This window comes from Primulina tabacum, chromosome 15 (genome assembly GCF_025594145.1).
Source record: "Primulina tabacum isolate GXHZ01 chromosome 15, ASM2559414v2, whole genome shotgun sequence".
Classification (NCBI taxonomy): Eukaryota; Viridiplantae; Streptophyta; class Magnoliopsida; order Lamiales; family Gesneriaceae; genus Primulina; species Primulina tabacum.
In genome coordinates, this window is record NC_134564.1 from 439,978 (window position 1) to 466,261 (window position 26,284).

Sequence of the window (26,284 nt, forward strand, 5' to 3'; positions counted from 1 at the left end):
TCTCTTGTAATTTCAAGGCCAGTGATAACCAATAAAAACAAATCCCTCAAGACAGTCAAAGAGACCAGGAAAGATATATACAAAACAAATCCATCAAGACAATAAACACCACCCGCAACATGTGTCTGGAGATCCAACACATCAATGAACACCAATAAACTTCAACCGCAACACGTTTGACTTCTTCATCTGTTATCTTTGCAACAATGTCTGAGGTCCTGTGATTTCTAAAGTCTGTTAGCTTTTTAACAAGTCGAGGCTCAACATCAAGTCCTCTTGCTAGCTGTAAGGTTAGACGACAGATATAAAACTTCTCAACAGTTTAAATTCTGAACTATGAGCCGAGTTGCTTAACTGAACTTTGATTTGGACTATTCCAACATGATGAGTGCAAACAAAAGTTAAATTATTTATTTTGGTACGGTATCGATATATATCGTTTTATACCAAAAAAATTACCTTATATTTTTTAAAAATTTAACTTTATTATTTAAAAATATTATATATTTTAAAATTTATATATATTATTTCGGTATATACTGAAAAATTCAAATTCTATATCGTTACTATACCGAATATTTCGGTATCGGTACCATACCATACCGAAAATTTTGGTGTACCAAAAATTTCGATAAATTCGGTATTTTTTTCCCACACTTAATGACAACTAGCTGAGCTCGATTCTCCTTCGTCTACTCTCATTCTATTATTATTAACAATTGACACATATTGTATGTTTGTACAATTGTTTTATAATTAATTTGATTTATATTAAATTAAAGTCATACTGTACTCGTGAAAAATAGTGAGAGAATAAACTGAAATTTTGAAATAATAAATTTAGAAAAAGTGGAAAAAATTAAAATGAGAGTTGTTCAATAAAATATACCAAATTATAGTTGAACTTGAGATCTTCTACTTAGAAAGCATCACTATATCTAGTGCACTACATGAACTTTGTAACAAAAACTTGATATTTTAATATATGTAAAATAAAAACAGATCATGATGTCAAATTTTGTGACTTTATTACGAGAAAACTTATTAATAATAGTAATAGATATATCTTATATATATAATTTCTGTTTTTAAAACTCCCATATAAAAAATTTATTATTTTCAAGATACTTTTAATACAATAATTATTTGTTTTATTTTTACTTTGAATTTTTGTTTTATTTTTACTTTGAATTTGATAGTTAAAAAATAAAAAAATGATTGTTAAAAATAGTTTATTTAATTTTTTGAAGCTTTTGCTATTCATATTATATCAGTGTTTTCAAAATCGTACCGGACCAGTGGATTTGACCGAGAATCGATCACGAGTCCGATCCGGTCATAGCCCAAAAATTGTTTAATAGTTTTTTTTAAAAAAATAAACCTTAAATTTAATATTTTGTTAAAGATATATAAATGATTATTTGAATTTTGAACTTCGTTAAAATATTATTTTAGTAGTACTTCTGTTTATTTAATCTATTATTTTTGTTTTAAAAAATATATATAACAATAATTGGTATTTTGAATATATGTATATAGTTATTTAATTTTTACATTTTGGTTAAAAAAATTCTACATTTAAATATATCTTTTAGGTTTTAAAATATAAAATATATTATTATTTATTTTATATTAATATTTATATAATTTAACAATATTTATGTTCAACCATCCGATTAAATCGGTCTGACTTGGTTGACCGTTTTTTAAGATAGACCGGATCGATCACCAGTCCTTTATAAAAACATTGATTCATATTATTTATTATCTTTTTACATGAGTTAATATAATTTAATCCAATCAGTTGTTAACAATCAAATTCCCATAATCTATTAGAATCATACTAGATCTCTAAATGGGTCCCTCTTTGTGTCACTTTTGTCTGTACGAGGAAGAGTGGCAAATAGGTTGTTAGATTCAAAGGATGGTATTCGGTTGGTTTTGAGATATTTTTGGAAAACAACATTTCGCAAAGTTTTATTTGAAAATCTTCCAACGGTTGAAACTTCTTTAAGTTGTAGGTGGACAGCCGGTTAAAAGTTCAAGCAGTCGACCAAGCGGTTGGGTTAATAATAATTTTTTAACATACATTAATTGTGAAAAATAGTGAGTGAATAAATTGAAATTTTGAAATAATAAATTTAGAAAAAGTAAAAAATTAAAATGGTAGTTGTTCAATAAAATGGACCAAGTTAGAGTCGAACATATGATCTTCTGCTTAGAAAGCATCAATATATCAATTGCGCTAAATGAACAAAATCTTGACATTTTAATATAAGTAAATAAAAACAGATCATGATACCAAATTTTTTGGCTTTATTACGAGGAAACTTATTAATAATAGAAATAGATATATCTTATAAATATATATTCTGGTTTTAAAACTCCCATATAAAAAATTTATTATTTTCAAGATACCTTTAATACAATAATTATTTGTTTTATTTTTACTTTGAATTTGATAGTTAAAAAATAAAAAGTGATTGTTAGAAATAGTTTATTAGATTTTTTGAAGCTTTTGTCATTCATACTATATCAGTCTTTTCAAAATCGTACCGGACCAGTCGATTTGAGCGAGAACCGATCACGAGTCCGATCGGGTTATAGCCCAACAATTGTTTAATAGTTTTTTTTAAAAAAAATTAAATCTTAAATTTAATATTTTGTTAGGGATATATAAATGATTATTTGAATTTTGGTCCAATAAGATATTAACAATCAAATTCCCATAATCTATTAGAATCATACTAGATCTCTAAATTTGTCCCTCTTTGTGGCACCTGTGCCTGTACGAGGAAGAATGGTTGTTAGATTCAAACGATGGAATTCTGTTGGTTTTGGGATATTTTTGGAAAACAACATTTCACAAAGTTTTATTTGTAAATTCAATGATGCTCATAATATATATATATATATATATATATATATATATATGAAGGAAAATATAATTTCCATATTAAATTGATTTCCCTGATATTATCTATTCTTTGTTGATTTGATTGAGTATAATATTTTATTATGGTTTTGCCTTTCTAGATAATTATGTTAAAATTTTATTGCGATATAATATCTTCCTTAAATCTAATTTCATTCTTGATAAGATTATGTGGAATATTGGGTTTGTCTTTTATAGATATTATATTTATGATAATGATTTAATGAGATATGATATCAATGTTTAAAAGGAGTTTATTTCTAATTAAACTCTCACTTTCCTTGTGAAATAGGTTTCCTTGAAGAATAAAAGTCTACATCTATAAATAAGAGATCAATGACATTGTTGAAGCTCTCTCTCTCACTCTCTCTTCTCTCTCTCTTGTGCACAAGCCTTCTCGATTATTGATGCACGTACTTTGGAGAGAGCTCTTGGATTGAGGATTCACGCATACTTTTAAGAGAGAGCTTTTTCGATTTATATGGTTTCCACTATTCGCTTAGAGGTTTTCATGAATGCATAACTGATGCACTTTTGCACGTCGAGATTTCAGAGACAAATAATTCTACAAAGACGTTGTTGTTTTGAAGAGTGCTGGTTTACGTGTTGCCCTGAATGTTGCCAACATCTACAGACAACATCCGTAACGATGTTGGCTGAAGATCGTGTTTAGCTGCTCGTGTTTTTAGGGATCTCGTTTTTTGCTTTCTTATTCATGTTTTAATATTGTTGGTTGTTTTTAGAAAGCTTTATTTTCTCAACTTGTTGAGAAAATTGATTTTTTTCATAATCACTAGTGTTAGGTTTTTGTAAACGGTTACGTTTTCTAGTGATTAATTTTTTCCATAAGGCACCGCACTTGCAAACGGAGCACTTCGACCACCAGTGCATATTTAATCTCGTCCATTTAGTTATTGAAAGTGAATTTGTGTTGCAAAATATAATATTCCGCTGCATGTTGTCCGAGATGTTGTAACATCTGGCACAACACTTAATTCTGATTAAACAGAAATTCACTATTTTACATATAATTCTGATATTCTTGAGCATCTGTCGGACAAAATAATCCTTACAAGTGGTATCAGAGCCTACTCTTGATATACTAAGTGCTGATTCTGGTTTTTATTTTGTTTTGACAGAAATATTTAATGGACACATCACTTGCAAACGGAGCACTTCGACCACGAGCTCCTAAACCTCCTGTCCAACAACAGTTTCGACCAAGGAATGAAGAAAAACACTGGTTGCAAGTGAATCCTTTAGGTGTTGCCACACCTGGCCGCAACATCTACAAAAAATCAGTGTGTTTGAAATCCACAACTTCTGGAAATTCGAGTGGAGATGATGAATGAGAAGCTGATGATGAAGAGATTACTCTTGAGAGTGTTCAAAAACTGTATGAAGAATTGTTTGAGGATTGGACCAAAAGAAATAAGCTTAACTCAACTCTTATGACGGAAAACACCAATCTAAAAGCCGTGGTTGCCAAACTTGAATTAATTCTGAGCAAAAAGGACTTAGAACTGGGTAAGACCAAAGAAGAGCTTCAAAAGACAACTGAAACATTATCCAAGTTCAATTCGAGCACATCCATGCTTGATTCCATACTTTTGATGGGGAGAGATGATAAAAAGGGCTTAGGCTTCAAAGATAGTATGTTTGAGATTGGTGAATCATCCAAGTCGACTCTCTTTGTGAAAGAAAAAGATGTTACATCCACACGACCTACATCTTCAATCAAAAGCTCTCCACCGAAAAAACAACCCATTCCACCTGTTCCTAAGAAGAGAAAACGAAGGTATGTATGCCACTACTGTTTTAAGCCTGGTCATATCAGACCATACTGTTATAAACTCAAGGATGATCGCATGAATCAAAAACCGAGGCGGATGTTGCCCCAAATTTTGCACCACACTTCCCGCAACATCTCCAACCGTCGACCTACAGTAAGACAAATTTGGGTACCAAAGGTAAAAACTCACTGTAATGTTGTCTATAATTCTTTAAAAACTAACACTGCAGGTCATTAGTACTTTGATAGTGGAAGCTCACGCCACATGACAGGATCACGAGAACATCTCATTGATTATGTTGAACAAAAATGTGGTAGGGTAAACCTACGGATGGGGAGCTAAAGAAAAAATTGTTGGAAAGGGAACATTAAATGTTGAAGGACTACCAAAGCTCCACAATGTCCTTCATGTTGAAGGATTAAATTCGAATTTGATAAGCATAAGCCAACTGTGTGATGATAATTTGCATGTCGAGTTTGATAAACATATGTGTGAAGTGTTTGATGAAACTAACTTGTGCATTATGACAGGTACAAGGTCTTCGGACAATTACTACCAAATAGGTGAAGGACTTTCATGCAAACATGCAGAAGTTAGTGAACTCGACCTAGGGTATCAAAAACTTGGACATGCTAGTTTGAAAACCCTGAAGAATTTGAGTAAGTACGATGATGTACGAGGTATGCCTAACCTATCATCTAGTACACCATATGTTTGTGGAGACTGTCAAAAGGGTAAGCAAACTCGTGTGTCACATCACATGTTGCCCCACTTTGGGACATCACGTTGCCTCGAATTGCTACATATGGATCATATGGGTCCTGTGGAAGTGGAAAGTTTTGGAGGTAAGAAGTATTCATTTGTTTGTGTTGATGATTTCTCACGGTTTTCATGGATAAGTTTCATTAGGGAGAAATCAGACACTTTCAATGTGTTTAAAAAATTGGTCACAAGGATTACAAACTTTCATAATTTGAAGGTGAGAAGGATAAGGACTGACCAAGGTAAGGAATTTGAAAACTTCTCATTCTCATCTTTTTGTGACAAGAAAGGTATTTCACATGAATTTTCTGCTCCAAAGAAACCACAAGAAAATGGGATAGCCGAACGTAAGAATAGAACACTTCAAGAAATGGCAAGGGTGATGTTGACTTCAAAGTGCATTTCAAAGCGTTTTTGGGCAGAAGCCCTTAACACCGCTTGTCATATTTCAAATAGGGTGTATTTGAGAAGTGGTTCGACTATGACATCGCATGAGATAATTATGGGAAAGAAGCCTAACCTTAAATATTTTCATGTTTTTGGTTGTGTGTGCTATGTTTTGAATGACAGGGATCAACTTGCAAAATTTGATTCAAAGAGTGATAAGTGTTTGTTTTTGGGATATGCAATTAATAGTCGAGCTTACCGCATGTTTAATTTACGAACTAGGACTATTATGGAATCCATTAATGTTGCTTTTGATGACTGTGCAGATTTGAAAAAGAAAACAGCTGAAGATGATGTGGAAGACCTACTGGAAATTTCAATCATACTGGAAAATGCAGATGTTGCTCCAGATGTTGCAACACCTAGCACAACACCTGACACTGAAGTCACTGAAGCTGAGGACGAAACGAATAACGATGATGACGCAGTAGATGATGGACAGAATATTCCAAGTAAAATTCAGAAAAATCATCCATCATCTCAAATAATTGGAAGTATGCATGAAGGTGTCCAAACTCGAAAGAAAGAAAAATTGGATTACCGAAAGATGGCTGGACTTATTTGCATGAGCTCCTTATACTCACAGATTGAGTGAATATTTACTGGAAATTGGCTTCAAACGAGGTGAGGTAGACAAAACTCTTTTTATTCAGAAATCTAAAGGTGAGATTCTTATTTTTCAAGTCTATGTTGATGATATAATCTTTGGTTCCTCATCTCAAAGCCATGCTGATAATTTTGTTGAGTGCATGTCATCTACATTTGAAATGAGAATGGTTGGTGAATTAAGTTTCTTTTTTGGTTTACAAATAAAACAAATGCATGATGACATCTTTTTGTGTCACTTTCAACTGCTGAATCCGAATATGTGGCAGCAGGAAGTGGTTGCACTCAATTTTTTGTGGATGAATCAAATGATAGAAGACTATGGACTTAAAAGTTAAACTTTAGCTGTGTACTGTGATAATTCTAGTGCAATCAATATTTCAAAATTCCAGTACAACACTCTCGAACAAAACACATTGACATTAGACATCACTTTATTCAAAATTTAGTAGAAATAGGATTGATTCGGATTGAATTTGTTGGTACAAATAACCAATTGGCTGACATATTCACAAAAGCATTAGATTTTGAGAGATTCTCCAACCTTAGGAAATCTCTCAGCATGTGTTCTGCCTGATCATTCATAGATGTTGTCCCAGATGTTACAACATCTCGGACAACACCTAACATGCATGTGCATTTTTAGGATTTCGGCATTATGTATTACATTCATACTGTTATATGATGTGTTATCACAATGATGTACAATCTTCTGGTGCACTTACAATTTCTTGTTCTATTTAATTGACACACTTGGATATGGTTAACAATCTGATTAAATCACAAAGTAGTTGAAAAATGATCATGTACTCCATGACATTGTCGCATACGAAAAGTGACTTGAAAAGATTGAGTAAAAAGCAAAATCAATCATGAATATGCTCTGTATCAGAAGAAAAGATAGAAAAAGCTACCTAAAAGAGTCCAATGAAGACTGTACTTTTAGTGTGGGAGCTACCTCTTCTGAATTCAATACAGAAAGGAAAATAGAAGAAAATGGAAAAAGCTACCTAAAGGAGTCCAAAAGAAGATCGTTCTTCTACTGTGGGAGCTACCACTTCTATGGTAAAAAAAAAAAAAAATTTCAAGTGTGCAGAAAAATCAAAATTGTTTTTTCTGGAATTGTGCGTGTTGTCAGAAGATGTTGTCAACACTTGTGAAAACACTTCATTTGTGAACATATCTCATATTTGTTCTCATGTTTTCATTTCTGTTACATTCTGTTATTAGGCATAAATAGGTCATGCACAAACATAACATTGTGAATATTGTTGTGTCATGAGGTATGAGTATTTCAACAGAGAAAATTCGATGAAAATCCGAATTTTGCTAGAAATCCAATATTTGTGATTTTTGATGGTTCAGTGGTGTTAAAATCGATGTGGGTTCCAATTCTGGAAATTATTTTGAAATGATTTTGGACGCAATTATCTCGGTAATTTTGGTAAGTGAGTACGGGCCAAAGCTGATCTGGTCTCCTACGAGAACTTAGTTTCTGACTATCGTCTGGCTATGGAGGTAGATGTCCATTCTGGACAAAAAAAGGGAGAAGACGTGACTCAAACTCAAGGGAGTGCGAATTGAAAGTACCAAATGATACCATCTATCTGATACCTTTGCTTGATTTCGTTTTTAATGTCTGCTTTGTTAAGGTTCTGCTTCCCTGATGTGTTTCTGTTTTAATGAACTGTTAATAATTTTTGCAGGTGTTGTCTCAAGTGTTGCCAACACAACGAACAACACCCGTACCAACTTGATTTTATTCAGGAGGAGAAAAATTCTCATGTTAAGGGGGAGTTAACTGGAGTTCAACTGAGAAATTGAGTTTGATTTGATTTTGTCCAGAAAGGCAAAAATGGGGAGATTGAAGGGAAATATAATTTCCATATTAAATTGATTTCCCTAATATTATCTATTCTTTGTTGATTTGATTGAGTATAATATTTTATTATGGTTTTGCCTTTCTAGATAATTATGTTAAGATTTTATTATGATATAATATCTTCCTTAAATCTAATTTCATTCTTGATAAGATTATGTGGAATATTGGGTTTGTCTTTTATAGATATTATATTTATGATAATGATTTAATGAGATATGATATCAATGTTTAAAAGGAGTTTATTTCTAATTAAACTCTCACTTTCCTTGTGAAATAGGTTTCCTTGAGGAATAAAAGTCTACATCTATAAATAAGAGATCAATGAGATTGTTGAAGCTCTCTCTCTCACTCTCTCTTCTCTCTCTCTTGTGCACAAGCCTTCTCGATTATTGATACACGTACTTTGGAGAGAGCTCTTGGATTGAGGATTCACGCATACTTTTAAGAGAGAGCTTTTTCGATTTATATGGTTTCCACTATTCGCTTAGAGGTTTTCATGAATGCATAACTGATGCACTTTTGCACGTCGAGATTTCAGAGACAAATAATTCTACAAAGACGTTGCTGTTTTGAAGAGTGCTGGTTTACGTGTTGCCCTGAATGTTGCCAATATCTACAGACAACATCTGTAACGATGTTGGCTGAAGATCGTGTTTAGCTGCTCGTGTTTTTAGGGATCTCTTTTTTTGCTTTCTTATTCATGTTTTAATATTGTTGGTTGTTTTTAGAAAGCTTTATTTTCTCAACTTGTTGAGAAAAATGATTTTTGTCATAATCACTAGTGTTAGGTTTTTGTAAACGGTTATGTTTTCTAGTGATTAATTTTTGCCATAAGGCACCGCACAAGTATTTATACTTGTGCATATTTAATCTCGTCCATTTAGTTATTGAAAGTGAATTTGTGTTGCAAAATATAATATTCCGCTACATGTTGTCCGAGATGTTGTAACATCTGGCACAACACTTAATTCTGATTAAACACAAATTCACTATTTTACATATAATTTTTATATTCTTGTTATCTTGAGCATCTGTCGGACAAAATAATCCTTACAATATACACACACACACACACACACATTTTTTATATGCTGTACAACTACCGTGCACACCTATATGAGCACCGTTGAGATGTCACTCACCCATTGGATGTGATGAAATATAGAAAAATTGCGCATCTAATGGGTGAGTGACAACTAATTGGTGCTCACATAGGTGTGCAACATATCAAAACTGAATATATGGATTAATTCATCTTACTCTTTGAATGGGTAAATAAATCAGTCGAGATTTTATAATTTTTAGACTCTTATATAAATGAATTTATGAATTTGAGTCATTCCTCAGGTTATCTCGTTTGAGTCAACTTGAATCAAAATAAGACACAAATAAAAACATATTGCAATTTGGATCAAGAAATGCATCAGATGATTATGATTCCTTTTTTAATAATTAATGTAATGCCCAAATTTTGAAAAAAATAAAATTGTGGAAGTAGTTGTGATGGTTTATGACTTTACGTTATGAATGGTAATGAATGTTATAGAATGAAATAGATAATGGATGGGTAGAATCAAAGGTTGAATTTGAGCTAAATAGGTAATGGAAGTGCAGAAACGGTATGAAAAATGTGGCAGTAGTTGTGGTTTTTAGCATAATATTTTGTATATTGATCCAATTGATGTGAGTCCACTTTCATTAAAAGATAAGACATAAGGCTATAACTTTCTTATTTTGAGTTTTGGTCAAATCATTAGGGAAGACGAGACAAAAGTGGCCCGAAGTGTGTCGTCTGTATCGTCGTTCCTGCGCTGACACATGTTGGGAGATTGAGCATAACTTTTTACTCAGACCTCCAAATTACATGAAGTCAATTGGAGATGCAAGCCAAGACATAGAGCTACAACTTTCTCGTTGATCACTTTCGCAAATTCTCCCGCGCGATGGCGCACCCGGTGCTGAAACTTTGGGTGTTGGGCAGTATGGTGCGCGCCCTTGCGCCATGGCGCCCAACACTTGTAAAAAAAACGTGTTTTGAGGTTTGGATGTTATATATTAGATTGGGGAATGATTTTTGTATCATTTCTTCTCATCCTCATTTCTCTCCATCGGTTAGAAGCTAGGGTACTTCCATTTTTCTTCTTTCCCTCCTATCTTCTCTTGATTTATTCCTTCAATCCAAATTGGTATCTTCATCTACGCTAATAGAAAGATCAAGGTAAGTTATTACTTTGTCTTGTTCTTGGATTCCTTGAGTTGTAAGTTTTTATTGGTAAGTTTTCGACTTACGGGGGATTGAAAGCTTAAGAAAATGATATTAATGGATTCTATTGTGGTTTGATCTTGTATAATCATCACCAAGTGCCAAGACTAGTCTATCTCTATTTGGTTGTAAGTAGATTCTTCCTTAGAATGCATCTCATGAGCTATGTATATGATAAATGAAGATTCAATTGATTTTAGCTCCTTTAAATAATTGATTATGTATATTGTATGTATTGATATTTTGAAAAGAAATGGAATTGAAGACAAGGGCAAAGTAAAGGAGCTAACTATTTAGCACGCACGCCACATGTTTGATAAAATGATTCAATGAATGTTTTATTTCATATTACGGTTAAGAAACGATACGGATTCATTCTTTACACAATTGTTAGGATTTGAGTTTTCTTGAATATCTAATTTGCGGATCTTGATTTGAAGTAATATTGAATTACTTATGAATTTTGAACAGAAACTAATATGTTTTAATAGATGATCAAAGTTCTTGAGTTATAGTAGAATTCAGAGGTTCAAGACTTCTCAACCATATATTTTGATCTTCTTTTGGTAATAATTGAAAGGTATGTTACGGTCAGTAACATACAAGGTAAAAGTATCATTTTTATTTTAAATTGAAAATCCGATGGCTTGATGAATTACTTGTGATTTGTTGATGATTGATCTTTTGAGATGTGCTTATTATGATATTGACTTGATGAGATTGAAATGCATCATTACATTGCATATTGAGCCACTTATCTATTCAAATTTGATATGGCGGAGGTCGCCTTGATTTATTGATTTGTTGGACGTATGGGGCTATAGTTGAGTTGGCATAGTGTATGCGGAGGTCGCTGCTATGGCCTGAACACTCTCTATAGGCGCACCATAGTCCTGGGATTGTAGAACACAACAAACCACCCCGAGCGGATGAGTCGGTGGATGTTGCTGGGGGATTCTCTTTCCTTGGGTACCCTATGACTAGATGATTCACTTGATCTTGAGATTTATTGATAGCCCACAGCTTCTGATCATACATTGCATTATATTGCATCTTTTATGAGTTTATATGAACTATGTGAAATTTTAATTCTCATATGTTATTGATTGTATCATACTGGGTTTATACTCACCGGCACGTCGGCTACCTCTTGTTTTCATGTGCTTGACGGTAGGTGAGGCGAGGCTTGGGATGCCAGAGTCCAGCTCCAGGCGAGGAGATACGAGTTAGAGTGGGATTCTCGGGTCTTAGGAGCTATTTGATGATGTTTGGATTAATTTGGCCACTAGTTTATTTTGGCATGTTGAAACATATATTTCAAACATTTGAGACATTTAAATTATTTTGAAGATGTTTTTGTGGATTTGTGAACCACACATTATGTATTTGACTCAATCATTTGGTCTGTTATAATTATAATCATTAATATTAGATGTCGGACCCGGGGCCCCATTTTAGGTGGTATCAGAGCGTAAGATATTTGAGAACAGGGTAGATCGAGTCAGTTCGAATTGCTTGATCATGAGATATATTTGCTAGCATTATCATTGTACCATAATGTGAAATACATGATTATAATTGAGATATTATATTGTTGAGCTTTATTTGAGATTTTTGAGATTGTTGAATCTCGAGAGCCAGAGATGATTGATACAAGATTGAGATGATTATGATATTGTGATTTTATATGTGTTGATATATTGTATATCAGACATGGCTACTCGTGGTAGAGGTCGTGGTAGACCTAGACAGAATATACCATTGGCACAAGATCAGGGCAGTGCTACTCATACTCAGATGGATATAACTCCGACTTCGATGGAGATACTATTAGCCAGATTTCAGTCTTTGCACCCACCGATGTTGAAGGGTACCGAGAATGCATTAGAGTGTGAGAACTGGTTGGAGAATATGGATCAATTATTTGAATCTCTTGAGTATCCAGATGATCGTAGAATCAAATTAGTTGTTCATCAGTTATTAGATGTTGCTAAGAGTTGGTGGATCATGGCAAAGAAAGCTTTAGAGGGTCGAGGTACGATTGTTACCTGGGATATTTTTAAATCTTAATTTTATCAGCGTTTCTTTCCTACCTCTTACAGGAAAGATAGGGGAGCCGAGTTTGCAAATTTAAAGCAGAGAAATCTGAATATTGAGGACTATGTTGCCAAGTTCTCGAATTTACTGAGATTTGGTCCTCATGTAGCATCCGATGAAGAAGCTAAGGCCGATCATTTCATAAATGGTCTTAACCCTGATATCCTTACCTTGTTAATACCGGAAGGCCTAACCCTTTTGCTGAGGCTCTTGATCGAGCCAAGGGAGCTGAAACTGGAATCATTAGGCAGAGAGGTTCTCAATATTCACAACGACCCCAACAGCCACAGTTCCAACAACAGTTCAGACAGGGTAATAGTGGCGGAAACAGTGGCAAAACAAGAGAACAATTTAGGGCTAGAAGCAAGCAATTCAAGAGACATGAAAGTAATTTTTTGAGTTCTAGTGGATCGAGACAGTCTGATTCAGTTCAGAGCACTGGTTATTCAGGCCCGACTTGTGGTCAGTGTGGTGGTAGACATTATACCGATCAGTGTAGAGGAGTCTCAGGAGCTTGCCACTTGTGTAACCAAGTGGGACACTATGCTCGAGTGTGTCCTAATCGTGGCAGTGATATATCTCAGTGTGGGATCATCGAGACAGACACCTCACCAGAATCACCAGACTCCTACAGTTCATTCCTATCAGCAATCAAATCGGTCAGATCAGAACAAACAGAGTGGTAGTCACAGGGCAGGACAGCCACCTAGACAGCAGGCCCGAGTTTTTGCACTCACTGAGGATGAGGCACATAATGCTCCAGATAATGTTATTTCAGGTAATTGTTTTCTCTCAGGTTATCTTGCTTATGTTTTGATGGATACTGGTGCATCACATACTTTCATAGCTGAACACTTTGTCACATTGCATTCGTTGCATTCTATACCATTATCATCTACCTTATCTATTTCTACTCCACTGGGCAAAGTGATGAGGTCTGCTAAAATGTTAAGTGGTTGTGAATTTCGTTATGAGAATAATGTCATTGAGCTTGATTGCATTGTGCTGGAGATGTCTGATTTTGACTGCATAGTTGGTATTGACACGTTGACAAGATACAGGGCTACTGTAGATTGTTTTCAGAAGATTGTTAAGTTTAGGCCTCATATGACAGATCACTGGACGTTTTATGGTAAGGGTTCTCGAGCTAAGATTCCTGTGATATCTGTTTTGTCCATGACTCGTTTGTTGCAGAAAGGAGCAGAATGTTTCTTGGTTTATGCAATTGATATTTCAAGGTCAGTACCTAAATTGGCAGATATTCCAATTGTTAGTGAATTTTCAGATGTATTTCCAGATGAAATTCCAGGATTTTCTCCAGTCCGAGAGATTGAGTTCAACATTGAGTTGATGCCAGGTACACAGCCTATTTGTAGAGCTCCTTATAGGATGGCGCCAATTGAACTGAAGGAACTAAAGGAACAACTTGAGGATATATTGGCTAAAGGATATATAAGACCAAGTGTTTCACCTTGGGGTGCTCCGGTTTTATTCGTGAAGAAGAAAGATGGGTCTATGAGGCTTTATGTCGATTATAGACAGTTGAATAAAGCCACAGTAAAGAATAAGTATCCTTTGCCAAGGATTGATGATATCTTTGACCAGTTGCAGGGTTCTTCAGTATATTCTAAGATTGATTTAAGATCCGGATATCATCAGTTAAGAGTTAGAGAGACAGATGTACCTAAGACTGCTTTTCGTACCAGGTATGGGCATTTTGAATTTTTGGTTATGCCTTTTGGGTTGACCAATGCACCTGCGGTATTTATGGATTTGATGAACCGTGTGTTTCAACGGTATATCTATCAATTTGTTGTGATCTTCATTGATGATATTCTTATTTATTCAAAATCTGAAATTGAGCATGTCGAACACTTGAGAGTTGTACTGCAGATTTTGAGAACTGAAAAGTTGTATGCTAAATTATCCAAATGCGAGTTTTGGTTGGATAGAGTGGTATTCCTTGGACATGTGATTTTGAGTGCTGGTATATCAGTTGATCCGAGTAAAGTTGAGGCAGTCATCAATTGGTGTAGACCGACATCAGTTCCTGAGGTGCGTAGTTTTATGGGTTTGGCAGGATATTATCGAAGATTTATTGAAGGATTCTCACAGATTGCGAGGCCAATTACCCAGCTGACACAAAAAATGTACCATTTATTTGGTCACCGGCATGTGAGGCTAGTTTTGTTGAACTTAAGCAGAGATTGACTAGTGCTCCAGTTCTGACTATCCCATCAGGTGTTGGAGGATTTACAGTGCACACTGATGCTTCACATCAAGGACTGGGTTGTGTATTAATGCAGCATGACCGTGTTGTTGCCTATGCTTCACGACAGTTGAAGCCACATGAGTCTAAATACCCAGTGCATGACTTGGAACTAGCAGCAGTGGTTTTTGCGCTAAAGATTTGGCGTCACTACTTGTATGGGGAGACATTTGAGATATTCACTGATCATAAGAGTTTGAAATACCTCTTTTGACAAGCGGAGCTGAACATGAGACAGAGGCGTTGGTTAGATTTGTTGAAAGACTATGATTGCGAAATAAAATATTATCCAGGAAAGTCTAATGCAGCAGCCGATGCTTTGAGCAGAAAAGTATGCAATATGTCCTTGATCAATAGCAGTGTATCTGACTTAATAGAAAAATGTTGTCTTTCTGGTTTGGATTTTGTAGTAGATACTCAACCTGTAAGAGTATTTATGATTCAGGCAGAGGCAGAGTTGTTTGTAAAGATTAAAGAGGCTCAAAGGTTATATCAAAGCATTCAGAATTGCGGCCATGAATATCACATACATTGCATCAAACGTTGGCTGCAATAGAAGAATGTTTGCCCTCTCTGTAACGCCGCGGCGCTGCCTCAAGACTGATGTGCATCTTGGCATGGTTACATAAATTGTTAGAAATTTAAAATTCTAGGTTTCACCTGGTAATGAATATTTCCTTGATTTTTGGAAAATATATAGCTCGATTTTGTTGTTTAGTTCGATTTTTATATTAGATTCGAGAATATGTGATGAATTAGCTTGGACAATATCAGTAATTGGTAGCTCAGAAATATTATTATAAATATAAATATAAAATTATGCATTTATGTAAAATAAAAATAGGAATATGTATTCTAAAATAACTACATATTATCTTGTAAATTAATTATTTTCCCGTGGATTTAACAGATTGATGTATATATATTGTTTTTCAATGGTCATGCTTATATAATTTTATATTTTTAAAACTCCCATATAAAACTTTATTGTTTCAAGATACTTTTAATAAAGTAATTATCTTCTTTATATCCATATTTTTACTTTGAATTATTAGTTAAAAATACTTTAAAAAGTTATTATTAGAAATATCTCATTAATATTACCTTATTACAATAAAATTAGGAATAGAATCCCATTCCGATCCCTATCAATTTTCCTAATTATGGTTCTATAAATACTTCTCATCGTCCAAACATTCTCAATTTCTTCCATCAAAAAAAAAAAAAAACTTTGCTTCAAATACGTATCTCAACTGGTGCAAATGGCTTTCAACTTCCGACCACCGTAGGTTTCTGATTCTTTTCCGAACCCTTTGCCAAACTTTGCTGCCTCTAATGATCAAGTTCCTTTCTATTACGAACAATCTGATGAAATTGATTGGTCTTGTCCCAGACATTTGTGGAATATTAATCAAGAATATACTTACTTCAGTCTGTTTGGTCGTGCCGCAAGTGAAAACTTCAAGATTAATCAGCTACTTGCAAATCCAAAAGATCAGTTTGTGAATGGGTATTTGTTCTCTAGAGTTGACGGGGATACATATAACCATGCGAAAAGCGTCGACAAGACATGTGTGGTATGTGAAAAGGATGAGCATAAGGAGAAGATTGCTATTCTAGATTGCGGGCATGAACATCATGTGTATTGCATGGAAAATTGGCTGCAACAGTGGAATGTTTGTCCTCTCTGTAAATTTCATGCACTCAAGTATTGATATAAGGTCATCCTAGCACTTGTTTTCATTATTTATTTTATTTTTTTCCCTACTTTGGAATTATAAATAAATAATTTATAGTGACACAGAGGATTTTTGGGTGATTCATCTTAAGAAAGGGCGGTGAACTTATTTTTTGGCCGTGAACTTATTTTTTGGCCACGGCCCAGTGACGAGAGTTGCTGACGCCCCCCGCCTCCAGATACTTGGTATATAGATTGATCAATCGAACAGAGGATAAATGATAAATGATAGTCACTTTCAAGGATCAAACTTCAATAAAATAATTTATTAAGAGGAAATGTTTTACGATATTATCTGCTTAAATGATTTACGAAAATATTTATATGTTTACGAGTTTTTTTGTGTCAGCTTATTTTATTAAAAATATTATTTTAAATGCATGTTTCTATATATGTATTACTCGTTACTTATATGATGTTGAGGAAGACTCGGGCGCTTGAGTGGATTGGACATGACAGTATACTCCCGAAGACCTTACGTTTTCCGCAATATTATGATAATGAAAGTTTTGATATAGATTTGAGGATTATTTTAAAGATATTTCTATTTCGTTTTTTTTAAAAAAGGATAGACGTTAGATTTCTATGATTGACGTATGTTTTTATGATTGACGATTTATGGATTTTTAACACAAATTCCGATTTTTTTAAAAATATGGATTCATGTTTTGGTATGGTTCGGTCTTTGTGGAAAAAAAAAATTTCTAGTATTATTTATTTAAAGTGAGAGGTAAGAGACGTTTCACTGTCAGAAAGTTGTTTCTTTGCAGATTAAGTTAAACAGTTAGCTGCTATGAGTTTCAGTTCAATGGGGTTGTTGAACGGAGCAGAAATAGGTTTGTACAAGATTTGTACCGATCAAATCTTCTAATAAAATCCTTCTAAAAACATAAGAATGAGAGACGTAAAAACACAGTCGTCGAATTTCCAGAAACAAATACTTGTCTTACTTATTTACTGTTTTTTTTTCATCTAAGCTGATATTAAGTTTATAATATTCACCAAGCATATCGAGCCGATTTTGCATTTATCTATTTTGAGTAGGTCTCTTGTGAGACGGTCTCACGAATCTTTATCTGTGAGACAGGTCAACCCTACCAATATTCACAATAAAAAGTAATACTCTTAGCATAAAAAGTAATATTTTTTCATGGATGACCCAAATAAGATATCTGTCTCACAAAATACGACCCATGAGACTATCTTACACAAGTTTTTGCCATTTATTTTAGTAGTTCGAAGTACTCAGTCTGATTGGAAAATTCACTCTAGCTGCTCACACCGCTTGAGATTATAAAAACAGTCTATTTTCAATTCAAAGTGTTTATTTACATCCCTCTATATACATTTTTTTATCCTAACACATGGTATCAGAGCGAGATCATAGGTTCAAGTCTCCCTAGAAACATATTTCTATACTTATTCGGAGATGTAGGGTTACGCGTGCATGAGTAAGAAACTTGTTTTATGCTATGGATATTAAAATAGGCAAAAAAAACTAATGTGAGATCTTCTGATGAGTTAACTTTGTAATACGAATTTTTGATATGATCCAATCCATTAAATTATTACTTTTATGTATAAAGTATTATTTTTTACTGAAAAATGTCATTTTTCGTTAGTTATGTTATGAGAAAATTGTGTGATATACGATGATTTAAGTTAAAAGTATTATTTTTCATGTCAAAAGTAGGGGTGAGCATTCGGTTAATTCGGTTACCGACCAAACCGAATTAGCCATAACCGAACCGAACCGAAATATTTATCCATAACCGAACCGATCGAATTAATTTTCATAACCGATGAAAACCGAACCGAATTAAAATCGGTTAATTCGGTCGGTGACCGAATTAACCGATTAGTTTAAAAAAATTTGTGATTTAACTTTAATTATATATGTAATTTTTTTAACACTATAGTTTACACAAATGCATAAAAACATAAAATCACACACATCACAAATTTATAAGTTTTATTTGAACACAATTAATACATATTATATCGATTTTAAAATTAAAAAAAATTGATAAATAAAAAAATTTATTAAATAATAATATTTTTTATATCGGTTAATTCGGTTAACCAATTTAAAAATTTTGAAAACCGTAACCGAACCGAATTAACCGATATAACCGAATTTTTTTAATTTGAAAACCGAATTTCCGAAATAACCGAACCGAATTTCCGAATTGGCTCGATTCGGTCGGTTAATTCGGTTTAACCGAAATCTTGCTCGCCCCTATGAATAGGAGACCTACTCATAATTAATGTGTTTAAAAATTATTAAAAACAATTAAGAGATATATTTTTATTATTATTATACTTACATTTATATATATACCTGTATTATGCTATTTACTCTTATATATTTACTATCTTTATGTTGAGGTTAATGTACTTCGCCATCAGTTTTTTTTTTTTTTTTTTTGAAAGACGCTCAGTTTTTTATAAACGAACACTTTGATTTCACTAACATAATTTAATATTGTCAATAAATGATGTATATTAGCTATAGGTAATTATATGACCATTAAAACTAAGCTCAATAATATATATATAGCCTAACCTAAAGTTTGGAAGTTTAATATGATTTTGAGTTATTGTTATAATTGGATAAAATAATTTTTTTAGTACATAAGTTGTCCAATTTTGAGTTTTGGTCCATTAAAGTTTCAAATTTTGGTTTTAATGCACTAACTTTTAATTTTCGGCTATGTTGTTTTAATTGTTGAAAACGTAACTTGAAATCGGATAAGTTAGCAATTTTCGATATCATATCAGTAATTTTCGATGTCATATTAGCAATCTATCGAAATATGACTAAAAGCATTAAAAAAACATTTAGTACACCAAAACCAATTTTTGACAAGTTAATAGACCAAAAATAATAAATGTCAAGAGATCAAAAAAATTATTTTCCCTTACAATTAGGACAATGTTTTTTATTTCCCTGAGATTGTAACAAAATGCAAAGTGGAAAATTGAGTAACATCGATGATGCATTCTAGACAAGCGGCTCTAAAATCTCAATTTATGAAAATTATATTGTGTTAATTTTAGATAAATAATATAAGAAACTTGAGATTTTTGCATTATCTATCTTGTACTTTATGTATTTGACATTTAACTCTGTTTTATTTAATTTATTTAACATTTATATTTAAAAACACATTTTCTATTATGACAACTAGAGGTGGTCGGTACGATATACCATATCGAAATTTTAGATACCGTACCGAAAATATTGGTATGAGAAAAATTATACAGTTACCATACCGAAAAGTCGATATGCTGAAATTTCGGTATGGTATCTGTAACGCCCAGATTCGACGACTGTCCTCACTGTATCAAGACGGATCTTTCCAGCGTGCTTATGTCATCACTCACACGCACCCTGGGAAACTTCCAAGAAGATCACCCATCCAAAATTGCCCCAAGTCAAGCACACTTAACTTTGGAGTTCTTATGTAATGAGCTACCGAAAAGAAGATACACCTTCATGATATGAGTAGTACATATCAAATCTTTTAAGCCCTCTTCAACTGTACAGTCCATTACATTAAACAGTCTCGGAATCCCTCTCAATTTGGTGTGGGATCGGTTCATTCATGTTCTCTCCATCTAGAAGCCTGCCAGGAGCCGCTCATTGTCCGTGCAACCTCATTGCACCGACGATCACCCCCGCCCTCTTCGGCCCCGGGCCTCACAGTATCAGTAAAATACCGTCATACCGAAAATATATGTAAAAAATTCAATCTCTTGTAATTTCAAAGCCACTGATAACCAATACAAACAAATCCCTCAAGACAGTCAAAGAAATCAAGAAAGATATATACAAAACACATCCATCAAGACAATAAACACCAACCGCAACATGTGTCTGGAGATCCAACACATAAATGAAGGCCAATAAACTTCAACCGCAACACGTTCGACTTCTTCGTTCGCTATCTTTGCAACAATGTCTGAGGTCCTGTTATTTCTAAAGTCCGTTAGCTTTTTAACAAGTCGAGGTCCAACATCAAGTCCTCTAGCTAGCTGTAAGGTTAGACGACAGATATAAGACTTCTCAACAGTTTAAATTCTCAACTATGAGCCGAGTTGCTTAACTGAACTTTGATTTGGACTATTCCAACATGATGAGTCCAAACAAAAGTTAAATTCTTTATTTTGGTACGGTATCGATATATATCGTTTTATACCAAAAAAATTACCTTATATTTTTCAAAAATTTAACTTTATTATTTAAAAATATTATTTATTTTTAAATTTATATATATTATTTCGGTATTCCGATACATACCGAAAAATTCAAATTTCATACCGTTATCGTACCGAATATTTCGGTATTGGTACCATATCGTACCGAAAATTTCGGTTTATCAAAAATTTCGATAAATTCGATATTTTTCGGTACGGTAACTTCGGTATACCGAAAATTCGGTATTTTTTCTTACCCTAAACGGGATGCCATATTTGCCATGTAAAACACATTTGGCGTCATACTTCTTAACTATTATTAAACCATTACAACCTATGTTCTCTTTTGGTAAATAAACTTTAAAACGTTTAAACCGTCTTACTTTAAGCTTTCGATTTTTGTCTAGGAGGTATATGAAGCCAGGTCTTCATAGTGTCATATGCCGTGAAACCAATGGCGACCGAGGGAACTATCTGCAAGCAACATCCAACAACTCTGTTAGTATTTCAGAAACCAGAAATGTATCCATCCACATTTTTTGACATGAGTTCTTGTATCTTGACGGGGCTGTTCTTAGAGTTTAGTTTATCAAAATGAGATTCTAGTCTGACGATGACCAAATAGTCAGTACCTTGATATAATTAATGCTAAGGCCAGCAAAAAATTGCCTCCAACCTTGATCACGAGCAATGGTAGCAAGCCCATCCCAGGTGCTTTTGTATCTGGTGACACCTTGTGTTGAAATTTGCAGGTGTTCAACCTGTAACAATTGTTAAATTCTTGATAAATACTCTGCCTAAGTAAAACATCTAATGACTCGACCACAAAACTGTTATTGGTAGGATAAATCAAGTGAATCGTGTTTCCGCACGGTTTCTCAATATAGATGTTCATCGTTAAATGTCTGATTAAATAATAACGCAGGACGTCCACACTGCAGTACCTGCATCTGCCTTCGGACAACATCCAATGGATAAGTGAAAGTTTGTCCAAATAAACCGGCTAGAGCTCCACATGATAAGCGCATTAAAATGGAAGAGCGGTATTCCTCGGGAACGCGCCTTTTCAGTTCCTCATAGACGTAAAACTTCAAGCCAGCGTATGGAAGAATTCCAATGAGCGTAGGACCTACTCGAAACGTGATATTGAAAATTGGTCAGTACATGATACTTATACAAGAGTTTAACTCCCACCGTAACAGCAACGGCTAACTGTTAGCTTCATATCGTAATTAAGCTTAAAGTGGAGGGGAATGTCATAAGAGTACACGAGTCAACATGAGGTTGTTAAAAAATACGTATCATATAAAGTATGCACCATGCAAATGTACCTATGCCTCGATATAGTCCCCGTACTCCTGCTTCTTTGTACACTCTATGGATCACATTCCTTATTCCACTATAAGCAGGGTGAGTATGAAGTTGTCTTGTACCATTATGAATAGCTCCTCTTGCATCTGCAACCTAAAAACATGTACAAGTTGCAATGAACATCCAATATGAGTCAGCAACAAAATGACTAGATAATTGAATAATTACCATCTAAAGATTTGAATAATAATAATAATAAAAAGTTGGCCAAGATGTCATATTTCACTGTCTCACCAACACGCCAATGATGCAACTCTTTGTATCACACTATAGTTATTAAAAAGGTGCGCCTGGCTGCGCCTGTTGCCTTGAAACAAGCACACTTAAAGCATGCGCCTCTGCCTAGGCACGAGGCATCGGAGAGAGGCGCAGAAGCATGCTCTTTAAAAAAGTATGTTGATATTTTTTAGTTAAATAAAATTAACTCGAGTCCAACTAATTTTGAAGCCGAACTAACAAAGCTTGTGGCTATTTTATTTTATGATTAAAAAAACCCTATTGTCACTCATTTATGCAAGAATTTTTTATCAGATAGTTCAGAAGTCCTTTATGCATACTTTTGTTATAATTTTCCCCCTATTGTCACTCATTTTATTGAATATGATTATCTACAATGTTTCAACTCCTTACAGTATCACCATTACAAATCAAATCGTGTTTTTTAGTTAAGTAAAAAAAGAAAATAAAAACTAAAACAAAAAAAACAAGAAGATATATTTGAAAAAAGAGAAACCAATAATACGGGTGGTCATTGTGACACAAATATGTAAGTTCTTGTCATTCAATGATTAATTTTTCTTCTACACTTATGACTCACCATTGTTTCGGAAGATGGTGATATAATTAAGGAGGATGAAGAGAGATTTGATGATTTAGATATTTGAAGTTTTTTCCTTAATATACTATGAATTTATGACTTACTAATGAATTTTATTAAAGTTTTTTCTGTTTATGATTTACGCCATATTATCTATTAATGAATCTTTATATATATTGTTTGCTATCTTTGTGAAAAATATTTAATTTATGTAATATTATAGTATAAATTACTTTATATATATTTTATTTTAAAAATTATCCAAATGCGCTTTATTTCAATAAAGCGTGCATTTCGTCTTGCGCCTCAAGCTCCAGGGTACTCTAGCGCTTTAGTGTGTCACGCCCTAAATAACTATGTATTGCACACAATGCCCAAAATAGGTAGGTACCAGATGGATTTCTATTTCAGAATAATATTAAAGATATCAAAATTGCTCAAGACGTGTTTTAACCAGTTCTACTTTATTGAAATGTGGCAATTAAGGAAAAAAGGTGATAAAAATTGACTTCACCACTAGATGCCTTCAGAATATGCAAATAAGAGAAGAAAGAAACAGTTAGAAATCGAAAAAAATTAAAATGCCTAAGAACCTGGTAAGCTAGTTTGGTTCGAGCCAAATCCAAAGGATAAGTACATAGAACTGCAGTTCCTCCAGCAGCTGAACCAGCTAAAAGATCCACAATAGACCCTGTTCCCAAGGCAGAGTAGTTATCCAAAATCCAAGACCGATACTGCTCATAAGTCATGAAATGTAGTGCAGCATAGGGAACAATTCGAAATACACTAGCTCCATTCCCCCTGGATCATCGAAGGTAATACATATTACATATTAGTATTCTGTAGATCCCATAAGAAAAGCCATGACACAAAACTGGTGCTTCTAAACTTACTTATAAAATCCAGCAATCCCTTCATGTTTTAATAGCTTTTTAAGAGATTGATAGACCCCAAGACAACGAAAACCTTCGGTTCTAGTCTGGAAACACAAGTAAAATAAAAAGAAATAAAAAATCAATCAGTTACCACACATTTAGCCAAAGATACTCGGTGGACACATAAGAGAAAATCAGATCCTCACCGTGAGGAATATAATGCCCAAAATACTTCATTTGGTAACCAAACTGCAGAGTCCAGATTATGGAACCATTTTTCAACAAATGCACGGGAATAATTAACAAGACACAAGTGTCATATTTATGCAAACGAAATCAGTCCGTCTCACTATCATGATATTTTATGCATCATTATCGCCACGAAATTCCTAAAAAGGAGCACTTGGGGAGATAAATTTGAAACTCATGGATTTCGATTAGTTTTATTGTTTACAATGAAAAATATATTAAATCTTAAATTCACATCGTACTTATTTACACTTTAGCAATACGAAACTTATTTACGCATTAATAATAATAAAAAAATGAATTTCACCATTACTGGGAGTACTTGAAATCTATCCTTATTATTTACATGAATTTGAGTTTAATGGGTGTTACTTCTCTAAACAACAAAAATACATTTGAAATTCATCAATCCAAGCGCAAACAAAAGGTTTTTCATGCAAACTCTATGTAAAATGGTGATTTTCGGCAATTTGGAGTCTTCTCAACAATCAGATTCTTGGATAAAGAGATTAGCAACCAGAACCTTCGGTGCCTTGCGTTTATCAAGTGTCGAATGCTCTTCAGATAATAGTCATTTTAACTCCTAATCCTCGGTAATACCATATAATATCATAGCGGACACCACACCAAATTTAAGAATAAAATTAATCTAGTAACATACTTTCATTAGAGAGACATATACAATAGAAAGCGCTTGACCAATCTCAGTTGACAGTAAAAGAAAAAGCTATACACGAAACTTACAAGACACCAAAACATAGTTTCACCTGCAAAAGTATTTTAGTGCGCTCCAACGGAGCAACCGCAGTCTTTGCAAATGCACCCGCAGAACCTCCTGCAATTAACTCTTTGACATAGACGGGAACACTGTCAATATACTTGAGCGTAGCAGGCGCGGAAGATCCATCAGCAAATCTTGGAGATAGAGTAGAGCCTTGTGAGGAAACCATATTGTTGTTTAAAAAATTGATTATCCACTCTGTAATTGATAAAAGTCCTTATCCCATCTATGGAAAGAAAACGAATTGCTCTCAATAGGTAAAGGCAATGGCCTGAGAACACACCCAAGCCCACACTCCTCTCCGATTGAATGAAGACACATCAAATATCTCGAAAGCAGCAATTTTCACAATTCGAGCGTCATCGGATTGTTTCTGAAACAAACCAAAAAAAAGCCAAGCCCACGAATCAGAAACCCAAATTAAATCTTTCAAAGTATTATAGATATTGGCCTGAAGAATCAATTGATTACCTCCTCTGCCTTGAGAGGGAAAGGGAGAGGATATGAAATTGAATCTTTCGTCTGAATCTGAAACCTAACAATCGCTCCTTTCATCAATTTTCCGGAATCGCAGCGTCACCACCTACATATAAATAAATACTTGCATTTTATTTTAATAATTAAATATATGTGTGCATGTGTTTTGCACGGTAGAATTTCATGTTAAGATCAAATATAATCGTTTAGAGAGGAGGAATTAACTGATATAAAATTATGTCAAATAATGTGAAACTCAAGTTATGTTAACGGCTTAAATTAATATTTCAACCAGATTGAGTTAAATAAACTACTGAAATACTTAAGTGCGAAAACAACTCAAATTACTCAGTGAATACGATATATGTCAGTGCAACAAATCAGTTCAACTTAGAAAGTCGACATCACAGATAATAAAATAAGATAAGTAAAATGACTGAAAGTGGGGAGGACATAAGTTTGTTTATGGAAGTTCGAAAAATAAGCTTTTATGTCTCCTCTTCTTCTGTTTCCAGGAGAATTTACTAGAAGATTTGATCAGTACAATCATTTGTACAAACCACTTCGACTAAGGATTTATCTCTAGCATAATCGAAACTACTAGCACACTCTTTTCTTAATTCGGTCTGTTCAGAAACAGGCTTCCGACAATTACAATAATTCTCACTATACTATGTAACTCGTGTAATCAAAGTAACTCGTGTAATCAAAGGATAAGTGAG

The 26,284-nt window shown here is 33.8% G+C and overlaps 1 protein-coding gene across 5 annotated transcripts; it reads right to left on the reverse strand.

Annotated features, from left to right (window-relative positions):
- Positions 1 to 25,751, reverse strand: LOC142527741 (mitochondrial carrier protein CoAc1). 5 transcript variants are annotated; one of them, XM_075632655.1, is made up of 9 exons: positions 25,557 to 25,751; positions 25,072 to 25,458; positions 24,074 to 24,159; positions 23,774 to 23,981; positions 22,324 to 22,456; positions 21,937 to 22,121; positions 21,625 to 21,753; positions 21,376 to 21,466; positions 1 to 218 (listed from the first exon to the last, which is right to left on the reverse strand). In XM_075632655.1, exons 2-8 carry the CDS (start codon positions 25,252 to 25,254, stop codon positions 21,377 to 21,379), a joined length of 1,014 nt encoding a protein of 337 aa, XP_075488770.1. In that variant the 5' UTR covers positions 25,255 to 25,458; positions 25,557 to 25,751; the 3' UTR covers positions 1 to 218; position 21,376. The 5 variants fall into 5 exon arrangements, with proteins under 5 accessions (XP_075488770.1, XP_075488769.1, XP_075488768.1 ...); XM_075632654.1 differs by having other exon boundaries at positions 1 to 283; XM_075632653.1 differs by lacking the exon at positions 1 to 218 and adding an exon at positions 20,552 to 20,830.
- Positions 25,752 to 26,284: the final 533 nt, after the last annotated feature.

What these genes read in the sequence shown, in the direction of transcription:
- LOC142527741 (XM_075632655.1), bottom strand. Translation starts at nt 25,254, where the DNA reads ATGGTTTCCTCACAAGGCTCTACTCTATCTCCAAGATTTGCTGATGGA. An exon ending in GCACTAAAATACTTTTGCAG is followed by an intron (nt 24,160 to 25,071) that starts GTGAAACTATGT and finishes TTGTGTTTCCAG; the next exon opens with ACTAGAACCGAAGGTTTTCG. An exon ending in TTAGCATTAATTATATCAAG is followed by an intron (nt 21,467 to 21,624) that starts GTACTGACTATT and finishes TGTTGCTTGCAG; the next exon opens with ATAGTTCCCTCGGTCGCCAT.